This window comes from Pleurodeles waltl, chromosome 5 (genome assembly GCF_031143425.1).
Source record: "Pleurodeles waltl isolate 20211129_DDA chromosome 5, aPleWal1.hap1.20221129, whole genome shotgun sequence".
NCBI classification, from domain to species: Eukaryota; Metazoa; Chordata; class Amphibia; order Caudata; family Salamandridae; genus Pleurodeles; species Pleurodeles waltl.
The window spans coordinates 1,609,056,055-1,609,069,823 of record NC_090444.1 but is presented as its reverse complement, the minus strand read 5'-3'; the positions used below and the strand labels follow the sequence as shown (position 1 = coordinate 1,609,069,823).

Below are 13,769 nucleotides of genomic sequence, written 5' to 3'. Positions count from 1 at the left end.
CCCATCAGGATATGTATCCTACACCCCAGCTCCCTTTGTGTCTCTGACTAGAGGAGAGGTGCAAACAGCCAAACTTTCAAACTGACCCAGACAGGGAATCCACAAACCAGCAGAGTCAGAGTGTTTTAAACAAGATAATGCCTACTTTCTAAAAGTGGCATTTTCAAACACACAATCTAAAAACCAACTTCACTACGAGATGTATTTTTAAATTGTGAGTTCAGAGACCACAAACTCCACATGTCTATCTGCTTCCAAAGGGAATCTGCGCTTTAATCATATTTAAAAGCAGCCCCCATGTTAACATATGAGAGAGATAGGCCTTGCAACAGTGAAAAACGAATTTGTCAGTATCTCACTGTCAGGACATGTAAAACACATAGGTGCATGCCCCACCTTTAACATACACTGCACCCTGTCCATGGGGCTACCTATGGCCTACCTTAGGTGTACCTTACATGTATAAAAAGGGAACCTTTAGGCTTGTCAAGAGGGTACACTATCCAAGTCGAATTGCCAGGTTAAAACTGCACTCACAGACACTGCAGTGGCAGGTCTGAGCCATGTTTACAGGGCTACTAATGTGAACGGCACAACCAGTACTAGTGCACTTTACTAGGGACTTAGTAGTAAATCAAATAAGCTGATTATGGATGTCAATGTACACATATACTTTATACAGGGAACACTCACACTTTAGCATTGGTCAGCAGTGATAAAGTGTCCAAAGCAAACAAAACAGCAAAAGCAGAATCCAGCACACAGAAGCAACCTGGGAAGTATAGGCAAAAAGTTAGGGGAGACCATGCCAATGATGCCAAGTCACACAAGAGTGTATGTGCTTTCCAGCTATCTCCCTCGATTACCTTGCTCCTCTGGCCACACTATGCTGCTTTCTTTCACCCATGTGCTCACCCTTCTGCTCTTCGCCCAGCTGTGTGGGTTTCTCATCCTTGTGCTTCTCCTCTGCCAGCTCCACCTTACACCCTCTCTTTGCTTTCCATCTGCACTTCTTGTTGCTTCTTCCTCCATCCTCGCCCTCAATATTGCTTTCATTCGCCTGTCCCCCCATGTTGTTTCCCCACCCGTTCCCTTCGTGTTGCTTCACACCAACCGCGTCCTCCGTATTGTTTCCCCACCTGTGTCCTTTATAATTTTTTCCCTACCCGTGTCCTTTGTGATGCTTTCCGATCCACACACACCATCTTGCCCCTATCCACGCTTTAAAAAAAAAAAACAGACCTTCCCTGCTGCCTTTTTTTATTTATTAATTTTTTTATTTTATTTTTTACTGTAATTAAAATACACTGCTTACATCATTTTGTGGGCGCCCGCACATGCCTACAAAATGACGTGGCTGCCTCATCATAGCCCCTTTTTTGTTTTCTTTAGCCATGTTACGCAGCATCAAGGATGCTGTAGAGCATAGCTAAAAGGCATTGGCAAAAACCCACAAGTCCAAAAGGCGAGACCTTGGTTTTGCCAATACATGGTAACTATTTCTATTATATTGGGTAGTGGATCTTTGCATGCACATTATTGAAAAAGACCAATAGGCATACTAACCAAATCAATGCAGTGAGTAGCATAAAACAGTTGGGTGGCAAAATATTAGCATGTAAAATCTGGATTCTGCCGACCTTTCATAAAGAAGTTTAAGTAAGGTCATAGTCATCTAGAACCACACCATAAGTTTCTAGGTTAGTCCAAAAAAACAGTTCCAGTGGATAATAACAATCCTAAAAAGATATATGTCTGTTGTGTGTGTGTGTGTGTGTGTGTGTGTGTGTGTGTATATATATATATATATATATGTGTGTGTTATGGCTGCAATCCCGTTGTACTCGAGGCCAAATGGCCCATACGAAATAATTCATTTGAAACTGTTGCTGCAATCAAAGTCCCAATATTGTGGGTAAGCAAATATTTCTGAAGTAATAAATCTATATTTCTGTATACCAGAAGGTTTTTGCTAGATATTTTGAGGGCTAAGGAAAGTCGGTTTGTGAACTCTGCCATCTGCATTGCTCCAGGAAGTATGGTTAATTTATCCTAATTAATTTCTAATAGTGAAAGAAATTTAAGGCTTTCAGGTAATTTAACTTTTATAGCGTGAATTGGGTTTAAAAAAAAAAAAATTTCAACCTTGAGAACAAAGGGTTCACAGGACTTTTGCCCCTCCCACTGAAGTGTCTCAGTTCCCATATATGTTTATGGTATAAAAGACTGGGTTTCACCAGCTGTTGCTTTCTCGTGTAATGGAATTGTACACACACTTTAAAACTGTCTCTGAACGTAACTACACATTACATGTCCTTAAAAAAACAAGCTTTGATCTGGAAGCTCCTATGGATTACCTTGCAGCCTGTCTGTACTTGCAACCCCATTACCCTTCTCCAGTCTCTCTCCCGCTGTCCTTCATACACCCCTTCTGTTAATTCCTCCAGTCCCATATAGGCAGACAGGGACTTTGTTTAGTCAAAATACTGCTTAAGGACGAACAATAAAATGTCACTAAGACTATAAGTATAATCCTCTGTTGGTCTGTGTCTTACATGAAGACAGAAACCCAGCTTATCCAGTTGGATGCCTCTAGATGATGAGGATATCTGTATCCAATGACTGTGTTCTGTCTTAGAGACTGATCTGTCCTCTTGACCCCACAAACAACAGTCTCTCAAACATCCTAAACATCTAAATCAGATCTCAAGGAGACATTAATCAATTTAGATTGTTCTCATCGCTAATGCCAGTAAGGGAAATTAGGCCTAGGAGGGAGTGAGAGGGAGATCCGAGCGAGACAGCTAATCAATATAACCACATCTCTAGGCTTCTTCAGCTTGAGAATACACATTGCAAACACAACCAAAACATAATAGCACCCATTGTGCTCCCCAAAGTCAATTAATTCCTATCAGGAGACTACTTCAGAATAGTCACTTGGGCACTGGTCTTATCTCAGCATGGTGGTGAAAACACTCTGCTGGCTGGTTGCTCAACACTCATACAGAACCTGTGAGTAGTGTTCGTCATGCAGGTATCTTCGTCATCAAAGGGCATTAGAAATTAATCAGGGTAACACTTGCTTCAGAAAACGCATCCTGTTGCATCATCCGTCAGGCAGTGATCAGCAGGGTCAGATTTGCTTATAAGGCAACCTGGCAGTGAAGAAGGGGCTGGTGTGGCAGAATAATGTATGGGCTATTTGTTGTCTGTTTTTAGGACGGTTTTATGGTCTGGTAGGCCAGTGTTTATTGTTGATTTCTCTAATATTACCACAAACATTGCCTGCAGCAAGCTCAAATGCCTACCGTCTCCCGTATCTTGCAAAACACTTATACAGATTGTCTTTAAGGTTTAAAACTGCCCTGATATGTAGATGTGGGCCACTTCTTCAGTTATCTGATTCCCTAAATGGGGCCACTTTTGTTTTGATGCCTGTGCCTATTTTCTGTCCCATTCCGATCCTAGTGAACAGTAGTGCTGTGAAGACATCAGAAGAGATTTTCAAGCGGTGCAGAAGTAGTATCACAAGCTTGAAACCAGAAAGAGCAGGATTGGACAAACCAGAGGCTAGGCCTTCACAGTGTAGATTCAAAGGTGTAGAACTCTATCTCATTCAAAATCCTCCAGGCACCAAACCTTCACTTTAGGAAAATAAGACATTCAAACCCTGCCCTTCAAGCAACATTTTGAAGTAGGGTGACCTAATGGTTAGAGATCCCTTTAAAGGAGTGCATTCTTAGTCTAGCCCACTCCCCATTCTCTTACTTGACACTGTATATTCTCCCCTGTTGAAAAGTGAATTACTTCATGACTAACTTTGCACTACTAAAATTAAAATGCTAATTTTAGATCACCTTAATTAAGTGTTTTTGATAATTGTGTGCCAACGGTAATGTTACATGCAGCCTATAACATTTAGCTGCAGAAAAGTTATGTTTACTTCGGATTGAAGTATCCACTTCATAGGTTGGTCAAGTTATAATTTCCCCAATGCTGTCTGTAAGGTGTACGTTAGGATAATTTATTTGCTATTACAATTTAGTATTGATGAAGAACGGTTGTGAATTTTTATTTTGTGAAAGGACATTTCTGCATCCTAACAATCTGTGTTTATTATTGCAGGCTGTGAACAAGTTGGCAGAGATCATGAACCGTAAGGATCCCATGCATAAACGTGGAGCAGACACCGATGTGCGGCGGAAGGAGAAGGAAAATAGGAAGCTCCAGTTAGACCTGAAGTCTGAACGTGAAAAGTTAACACACATGGTGATCAAGTATCAGAAAGAAATGAATGAGATGCAGGCGGTAAGGAGTTCATGACCTCAGTCCACTGCTTCAGTGCTCTTTTGTTAGAGTGTAGTTTAAGTGTTGTATCTACCACCTCATGTGTCAAATAAGCATTGTCCAGTCCCTAATAAGTGATCTGGAAAATAGAGTCGGACACCTTCTTAAACATATAACAAGTATTATCGAGGGCCTGGTGAAACCTTGGTATTGAAAGACGCTGGAACCCTAAAACCAAACCAGAAATGCTGTTCTGTTTGACATATTAATGCTCACTTATCTGTTTCCCCCTTCAAAGTTCTATCTATAGTATTTCACCTATTTGTTTTCCCTTTCAAATTTTTGTCCATATTATTCCTAGATCCCATATTGTGACTAAAGGAACTTCGGGATGATCTAGGCATCAAATATGATCCAGTATTATAAGTAGTAGCTGGTAAAGGACATCACCAAATCAGATAGTCGCAGGCAGCGCAACAGAAACTAGAGGGAGTGGACTAAAAGAATAATTGAAGTTGATGTTAAGGGACACCCACATTACATTTAATGCTGCCACTCTTTTTTGTAAAGCATTTTGGCAGTCTTTTATACCAGGCCTGCGGCTTGGGCCAGGAAGTCCTCAATGTAACTCACATCTGGTATCTTGAGCTTGTTTGTAAGAAGATGTCAGCCATCTTCTAACAGGGCATGTTTGCATATCCAACTCCCTTTTGCCCCTCAAGGGATGATGGAAGACTCTCTCTCCACGTAAGATGCTCTTTTCTAGCCTTTTGTGCATGTTGTGTGGGGAGGTGTAGCGTTTTCAAAGGCAAGTAGAACATAAAATATTTTTCTGGTGAATCTATCAAGTAGTCTACTCAGACTGAAAAAAAGTTAATGTTTATGTTGCCTTTTTGGTCACTATTTTGTAGTTAGCAGCCGAGTAAAAAAAAACGCCAGGTTTAAAGCAGCGTTCTTAGAAAAACAAAAAAGGATGGTTCCGACATATTAGTTGCACTAAAACTAAAAAGGTGATCGAAGGAGTACTTGAATTAACTTTAGACACTGGTAATTACTCTCGGCTACATTCCATAGAGTTGTACTTTTGCTTACATATTGACTAAGTTAATTCAGTTATTTTATCCTTAACCTTTCTATTTTTTTTAAATATTTTAACATAACGTCACAGTAGATTCTTTTATGTACTTGGATGCCTTTAAAGTTAATTCCAAAATCAGCATCCATCTCTTGAACACATACTAGCTATTTTCAGTACATATAGAGCTCAAACCATTGAAGGTTACATTTGAGGGACTTCCTTTCTTCAGGCGATGTGCCCAATTGTGTGCAGTGAACATTAGGCTTGTGGTTTGTCTTTCTGCTTCTACTAGCAATTGTGGTCATGTTCTGCTCAATCGTTTTACGTTCTGCTATTTCTCTAATTGATTTGTTTATTAAATACATTTTTTTCATCTGTAGTGTGCTACAATTTTGCTTCAGGTTGTTTGTTGATATTGATATGATTTGTTTTAGATTGCTTATTTGTGGGTATTGATCTGCTTTATAAAATACTTTGTTGGCTACTTTATGCTTTAGTTTCAATACTTTATGCGTCTCATTAGTTACTTTTCATCTGATATTTTTTAATGCAGACATAAAATGCTGATAGATTTACTTATGTGTTGCTTTTGTTTGTTAAACACCATCCATGACAAAACTGTGCAATAATTTGTGTTCCAAAATCTTGTTATTTAGCAAATAGCAGAGGAAAGCCAGGTACGGATTGAGCTGCAGATGGCGCTTGACAGCAAAGACAGTGATATTGAACAGCTTCGTTCACAGTTGCAGACTATACACATTGGTCTTGACAGCACAAGCATAGGAAGTGGACATGGGGATGCGGATGCTGATGACGGATTCCCTGGTATGGTTCTCATCTTCACCTCTGTGGCTTGGATGGTTAGAAACCTTTGAAGAAATTCACAACACACTAAATGATTTGTCCAGGCAAACTTCTTTATTTTCTGATATACTCTCAAAATCTCAAAAGTATACTAATGGCACTTTGATGGATGTTTCTGTTTTGCACCATACAGCACCGAACTTTAAAAGTTTTAGTGCAGAAAGCAAATGGCTCACAATCTTACATTTGACCAGCTCTTATCTGACCGACTTGAAAACAGAAACTGCAAAAAAGCTAACTTCAAAAAGCACAATACATAAAAGTATAAACTGCCAAAGTATTAATCATACATGAATATTGCGCTATGGGAAAGTGTACCCTTTTTAAATTACTATATTCTGCCATCGCCTCATTTTCATACCTGTTGTAGGACCTGAAAATGTAATATTTGTTAATGTAAATTTAGACCAATTCTCTTTGTGGGCATGTGTTAGCTAGTTTGTTTGTGAATGCTAAACCTTTCCTGGAGAGATTATATCTGGTAGTCATTTTGGCAGATGATCTTTTTGTGTACGTGCTTTTTTAGTTTGTTTTTGCAGTCTGTATTTCACATCTTATAACTAGGTCATCCTTTAATAACGGAGTCAAAGATATGTGTCACTACTACCATTTGCATTTCAGTTGAGTAAGCTAGAGAATAAAATATTCTTTGGCCTCCCAAAGTTGCTGTTAGCCTTGCTGTGAGGTTGAGAATGCAAAAACCTTTTGAAAGCTTCCACCCGAATGAAGGAGGTTCACAATATACCATTCACAACCAGATAACCTTCAAACTGCAAACCCATACACATGAGGTTAATACAGATGTCACATGATTTAAGAGCATTACATATAACCCTTTGTTTAGCAAGCTGCTTTCAACCCAACCCTCCCAAATATGACAAATAAGCAATCAGGGACACAATGTCAACAGTAATTTGGTGACTTGTTTGGCACAAGATTCAAATTCACATGAGAACATAAGTGGACCTTTACACATTCTGGTTGGTGTTCAAAACACAAATATTGTAAATTTACCTCATCATTCACATGGCCCAGAGTCCCTCCATAAGCCATTTTTGTCCAAGCAAGAGCATGGACTTTCTTTCAGGTTAACACTTTACCAAGCCCTCAAGTGCAAATATAGTTTTTAAGAGGAAATCTGATAGTACATTTCATTTGTATCCAGATGTTGGGCAAGAGTCACGGTGTAGTAGATGTAATAATGCACTAGTCTCTATTCACGCTAAATAGTAATGCAGTAGAGTACCTGATGTATGGACCTTAAGCTATGGTTTTGTTACCTGGAGCATTGTATTTTGAGTAAGGGAAAGTCAACACTTTAATGTAGTAAAAAGCCTGTATATTATGACTAATCGGTTAGTTCTTTCCATTGATAACTTCATTGTCTGCACTTTTTCCCCTTGATCTATGCTACTGTTTCAGTTCGCATCACTCAGTCCCAGACTACGGAGTCCATGTCTTTCACCTACCAGCGCTCCTCTACCTCTTACAGCATTGCCACTAAACCCTCCAGGTCTCACTTTCTTCTCGACTCTTACTCTGACTCAGACGAAGAGCCAGTGTCTTGTTCACAAGATGAGCAAGATTCACAAGTCCCTTCAGAGCCAGATAGTGCAGGTGACATGCCTGAAAATACTGTAGTGCACTGTGTGTCTTACACTAACTGTCCATCAATTGCTAACACTGTTTTAATGCACGGTGTTGAAAGCACTGATGTCCTACACTTAAAATGGACTTTGTTAGTAAAGAATGATGCATGGATTGACTATTGTTTGTGTTATGAAAATGCTTGCTGTTCAAAGTACCTTCATCTAGTCTTAGTGCAATAGACTACCTCTCTTTGGGTACGAAGTCATAATTATCAACCACCTAAATGCAGAAAAAATGTAGCACAGTTTCCAGTCAAATAATTTTTCTACACAAGATTCACATGGCAAATGTTTGTTTTCCAGAAAGTAACTTCAACTTCTGTGCTTAGTTCGGAAACATCAGATTATTTTATATAGTTTTATTTTTTCCAAATATTAGCTACCATGTAATGCACATAAGCAGTCTACAATTGGAAATGTCCGTTCAGCTCCTATTATTGTACCTAATATTCATGATTTCTTCATCCTGTTACATGTGCCTCAAATACTTCCTAATTCCATGTGAAGTATTATGCTAAATATAACCTGTTAGAAGGGTTTTAAAACAGCTTGACTGAAGCACTGCACACTTGGGAATCTTATTTAGTATTCCTTTCTCGGTTCGCATCAGCAATACATTTTCCATCACACCCTACTAATAACAAGGAATGTTCTTTGACATCCCCTTTGATTTTTCAGAACACATTTGAATAAGCCCTTATATCTCTGGACTCTGCTGTAAATTTAAAACAAACAGTAATTTTGGTCCAATGCAGAGGCTTCAAAGAAGAATTTACTTAATTTGCAAGAATGTTTTAATGTGTCGATTGTTTGTATATATTAATTGTTCATGGTGATCATGCAATTAATAATATTCAGACCACATAGACAGGAAGGTTAAAATCCATTTAGTCTTTGATTTCAATCCCTTCGAAATTAGTGCCACGCTTCAGTTAAATATCCACATAATTATTTATTACTCTTAAAAATGTTGGGATCAAGTTTACCATTATTCAGCTACTTCCTTTCTTTTTATAGACATATTTTGTTAGATTTGGCAAGCTACGGTACACCTACAAGTTCATTGTAACAGAGAAAAACTCTAAACAAGAGAAAAGAAAAACTTGCATATCATTTTGTTCCTCCTCTCACCTGCTCCCACACAGCTACTTTCAAACACGTTGCCTGTTGCAGAGTGATTCATAAGCTGTGCCTGAGAAGGGCCAACATCTTAATAGTTTGAAGACAATCTTGGCATGTTTTGGTTGTCTTCAGCTGGTTAAGTCTAATTCTGTGTCCAAATCCCTTAACGTTCCGATCACAAATCTCTACAGCACACAACTGCAGCCTCTATGGCAAACTAATTTATTCTAGACTAGAAATAAATAATTATGTAGAATATTGTTTGTCCTTCCAATGCATTGATTAGTATATCTTGGAATAGTATACTTAAATGTGGGAATGGTCTGCTTTTTCTCCAAGAGGAAAGAGGCATATGGTGCAGTTTTTATTTTTACAGTTGGAAGGTTTGTCTTATTCATCCTAAGGTGGTTTCTAATTTTCAAGCTACTGACGTTCTCTCATGTGGATTTTTTATGTTTTAACATTGCCCATAAAATGTAATGTGTGGCCCACTTTCAACAGGCATTTCCATTAGGAGTATTACCTGTTCACAATGTGCCATTTCACATTTTTAAAATATTTTCTTTTGTGATTGCAGTTAAATGGACTATCTTTTTTTTTTTTTTTTGCATTTTCTTCTCACAAGGGATACTCTTTTGCAGGAATTGATTTGGGTTTTCTGCCAACACCTCTTGAGTGTACATAGTCCATTTAGCGCGAGGTTTACCTCAGCGATCATCCCTTACATGCCTTTTCAGGATCCCTGAATGCTCACAAGCACATTTTGTGAAATAGTACTGGTTGAGTCTCCAAATGTACACCAATGATGCACAAATCCCCTTACACTCGTCTGCTAAAATCACCTCAAAGATCCCAACCGACATGATCTTGTATTTGGACTGCATGTTCCTCTGGATGTAGGAGTGCTTCCTATACATGAACTAATAACAGTATCTGGGACCCCTGTAGCATTGCTGAAAATCAGATGCAAGCAAATAATAGTACGGGATTCCGGGAGTGGAATATATATCTCTATCAATATCTATTTATATATATATTACATATTGTGAGGTATTAACCATTTGCTCTGATTGATTTTTCTTTATCTTTCTTCCTGTATTGTGCATTCTCTGTGGCCTTAACTATGCAAAACACACTAGACCACTAGAATGTGTTAGGGATTATCAAATGTATTTATAGGCTGTACATTCAGTCAGTTTTTCGAGCTTCACTACTTGAAGGAAGGAGGTTAGCAGACATCAGAGTAAATTAATTTTATCTGGTGGACCACTATAGTGAATGTCCCTAACTGTAAAAGTCTGTAGAATTGTGAAAGTTGTCACGTCTTCCTAATATGGTTGACACAGTTTGTCCCTTTAACACTTTCTAGGCCTTCTTTAGGACATTGCAGAGCTCTATATTGTTTTAGTTTATATCTTGTGTTTTTTTTTGTTTTTTTTTACTTGCCACATTTTTAGTTCTGAGTCTTTTTGTTACATTTACCAAGAAAAACATAGAAGAGGCTAAGCCTATAAACCCCTGTTACTACTACTTTTACAATTGCATTGGTCATCTGGCTTTTCTCCACTTGTTGAATTTTTACTTACCAAGCTTTCAAAATAGGTTTTCATACTATTTATTTTTTTGATATAAACATCTAACTTAGTGTTTTGTTCAGTGAGTCATGGAGCATGCACAATATATGAAAAAATAGGAAGCAAATACATTATGCATTATTATTGTGTTCTACTCCAAAGTTACCTTACTGTATATTCTGTGCATTATTGCACTAGGAATGAGATTTTAGTGATTGGATGCCTTGTGCCCAAATCACTAGCTTCTGACTGTTAAAGGTATAGAACCTGTGATGTTTGCTACCCAAACTAAATCCGTATTAAAAGAGGTGAACTTGCAGCTCTCCCTTCTCTGGAACTTTCTCCCTGACCTTAATTCTAATGGACATATTCAAGGTGTTATTATTACTGGAGCATCTTCTGCTCTGCACCCCCACCTCCTCAGGAAGATCACCAACAGGCTCCAAAGACTTTATATCCAGGCAGCAAGAGTCTGCCTTAATTTCCGATAGGCGAACTGTGTGAAACCTGCATTTTAGTCTCTCGAATGGCTCCCAGAAGACAGGAAGATTAAATTTAAAGTGTTGGGCTCCATCCACTAAGCTAACTAGGAGAAGGTCATGAACACACAGAACCAGGTCTGTTAGTTCTAAGGCTGAGACTCTGGAATTCCCTTAACCCCGCTTGCTTTCCTTTGAACACACCACAGCACAGTGGTTGTCCCTGAATAAAATTGGATTGTTACCTACCTGACCCGACCAATGATCCCACCTAACCATCAAACTCAACATCCTCTTTTCTGTCAGTGCTCTAAAAAGGCATGCAGCGCTGTACAAGACTCCTAATAAATATGTATAATTTTTTTGAAGATGCTGACATTTAACTACATTCTAGCAGTTGTGCCTTTTATTGCCACATTCTTTGACAAGCATGGTGTATTCAAGGTTGCTACGTTTAAAACATTTTTTGGGGGGTTAAAGGTAGTCTATGGCTTGAAAACATTTTTAAAGACATCTGTTAAGCCAACTGAACAAACCAATTAAACCCTGTAAAATTCTGTTTACAGTTTACTTTTAGGTTTTTCTGACAGAACCTTTCTATACAACATAATATGCAGTACGGATGACCACCAGTACATATTATGAAGTTTTAGTGTTGTAGAACAAACGACGACTAAATACATCTTTATATTGATGTTGGTATCAGATCGTTTTGAAATACACTGTCAAAACCAAATCTGCCTAATTCTCAGAAGTACATTTTTCCTTTAGCTGTTCGAGTATAAAGGAGCTGACACACCAAACCAAAAGCTGTTATCCAGAGCATGCTTTTTTGTGCTATTCTGTTTTGTCTGCATTGCTGAAAATAGAACAACTTAACTCAGATTTTCCTATAGCAAACTCATTATCACCAAGCTATATAAACTTCCTCGACCAGCATAAATTTCTCCTTTTCATCTGTGTATTACCACATTTTCAAGGTAAGGCCTGCAGAGTAGTCAGCAGAAGTGGTATAGTGTAATATTCTACAGTGTGCGACTATTCAGGGTTTCTCTTTGCCTGTGCTGTAGAGTTATTATATGTGTATTTATAAAATGTTTTGTGTTAGAATTCAATATCAGTGTTTTCTTAGAATATATACTTGGTAGTGACTGCCCAGAGTTAAATGTCACTGTTTGTGTATTTTATTGTTTGGTTGAAGCGGGGTTGGTTTGCATTATGTTGTTGTTTTTGGCTGTGCATTACAGTTTTGTTCTTGAAAATTGTCTGCAGTGTATCTTACTAAGCACTTTTGTTGCAGATTGTGGCGTCAGTCTTGTCTGCTTTAAAGCAACTAAAATAGATATAAAGACATAATATAAGCCTTAACTTATAGTTTAAAAGTTAACTTTTTTTTCTACGTGTCTATTGTAGAGTCCAGGTTAGAGGGTTGGCTTTCCCTTCCTGTTCGAAATACAAAGAAATTTGGATGGGTTAAGAAGGTAAGAGTGGCTAATCTGCCTGTTGGACTTGCTACTTTTGTTTCATGAAATTTTTATTAAAAAATTGCGTCACATCAAAAAAGACAAATTTGATCAGCACATTAAAAAGAATTGATATAGTAAAATGTGTCAAGTATTTCCGAATTTTATCACACCCAAGAAATGGTTGAAAGAAAAAACATTTCCAATTTTTTTACCCTCACTTCATCCACTGCGTTTTTACTGTTTCATACCTGTTGGCCTGTAGTAACCCTTCAGAGTGGGAGCATGCACCTCATTTCATAACACTGTAGGCTTAAAGAAGTTGTATGTCTGAGCTCAGTGTCACCATTTCGTAAATTTGTGGTTGCTGCAAAATTGGCCTTTCCTACAATACAAAATAGAAGGTGCTAACACCTTATTGGCTGAGATATGATTCTCAGATAGTTTTGTAGTACTAACACGCTTAGGCACAATAGTTAGAAATAACATGGAATTAACATAAAAAGCGCTTTCTTCTTCTATGAATGTTGAAGCTTTCTTCTAGCACCATGTGGCTGGCAGAGACAGGGCAGCTTGAGCTTTGCCTGTTTTTTTGTAATAATCTAACATTTTTTAGCTTTATCAGGGCTTGATTTGTCTGAAAGTGGTTAATACATCTGAAGTTGTTCCACTACAAGCTGTAAGGCCTAGTGAGAACCATTGTTCAATTTCCTATCAGAGGGGTCCCCTGTGAAGGCCTAACCATCCAGACTAAAAGCTCTTAATCTCTTCTGATCTAGGGAGGACAACATTGGATAACTGTTAGGTTACTACAACTTGCTGAAACAGCTAGAGGTATTGTCTTCCGAATACCACTCGATATTAGAGATAATACTTGGGTATGTGGTTCCAGTTGATGCAATGATTTGTCATCTTCTTGACACATCTTCCCTTGGGGGTGTCGAGGGTTAGTAGGAAAAGATGGGAGTTCGAGTTCTTCCTTGTATTTGTGAACCATAGTTGTATAAATACAGGGCATTTGGAGTGTCAGTTTCAATTGCATAGTATTTTGATTTGACACGTAACCCTTTTTTGTCTATTTTTTATTATTGCTATTACTGCTTATTATCTTGTTAGAAAGTTGTTCCAAACAGGGGATGGCAAAATTGTCTTGCTCATGGCCCCAAAAATCCCTACGATGGTACTGGGTCCAATGTCGAGATAACTGGTCTACCTGGGCCCTAGTAGTAGTGTCAAATGCACACTGGGCA

The 13,769-nt window shown here is 38.3% G+C and overlaps 1 protein-coding gene across 1 annotated transcript in view; it reads left to right on the top strand.

Moving 5' to 3' along the window:
* The window catches only part of ROCK2 (Rho associated coiled-coil containing protein kinase 2), a 508,887-nt gene that overhangs the window by 428,649 nt on the left and 66,469 nt on the right, over nucleotides 1-13,769 (top strand). Inside the window, exons 25-27 of the mRNA XM_069235939.1 lie at nucleotides 4,129-4,311; nucleotides 6,025-6,193; nucleotides 12,470-12,537. Coding sequence (XP_069092040.1) covers nucleotides 4,129-4,311; nucleotides 6,025-6,193; nucleotides 12,470-12,537 — 420 coding nt within the window. The remainder of the gene's footprint in view (nucleotides 1-4,128; nucleotides 4,312-6,024; nucleotides 6,194-12,469; nucleotides 12,538-13,769) is intronic.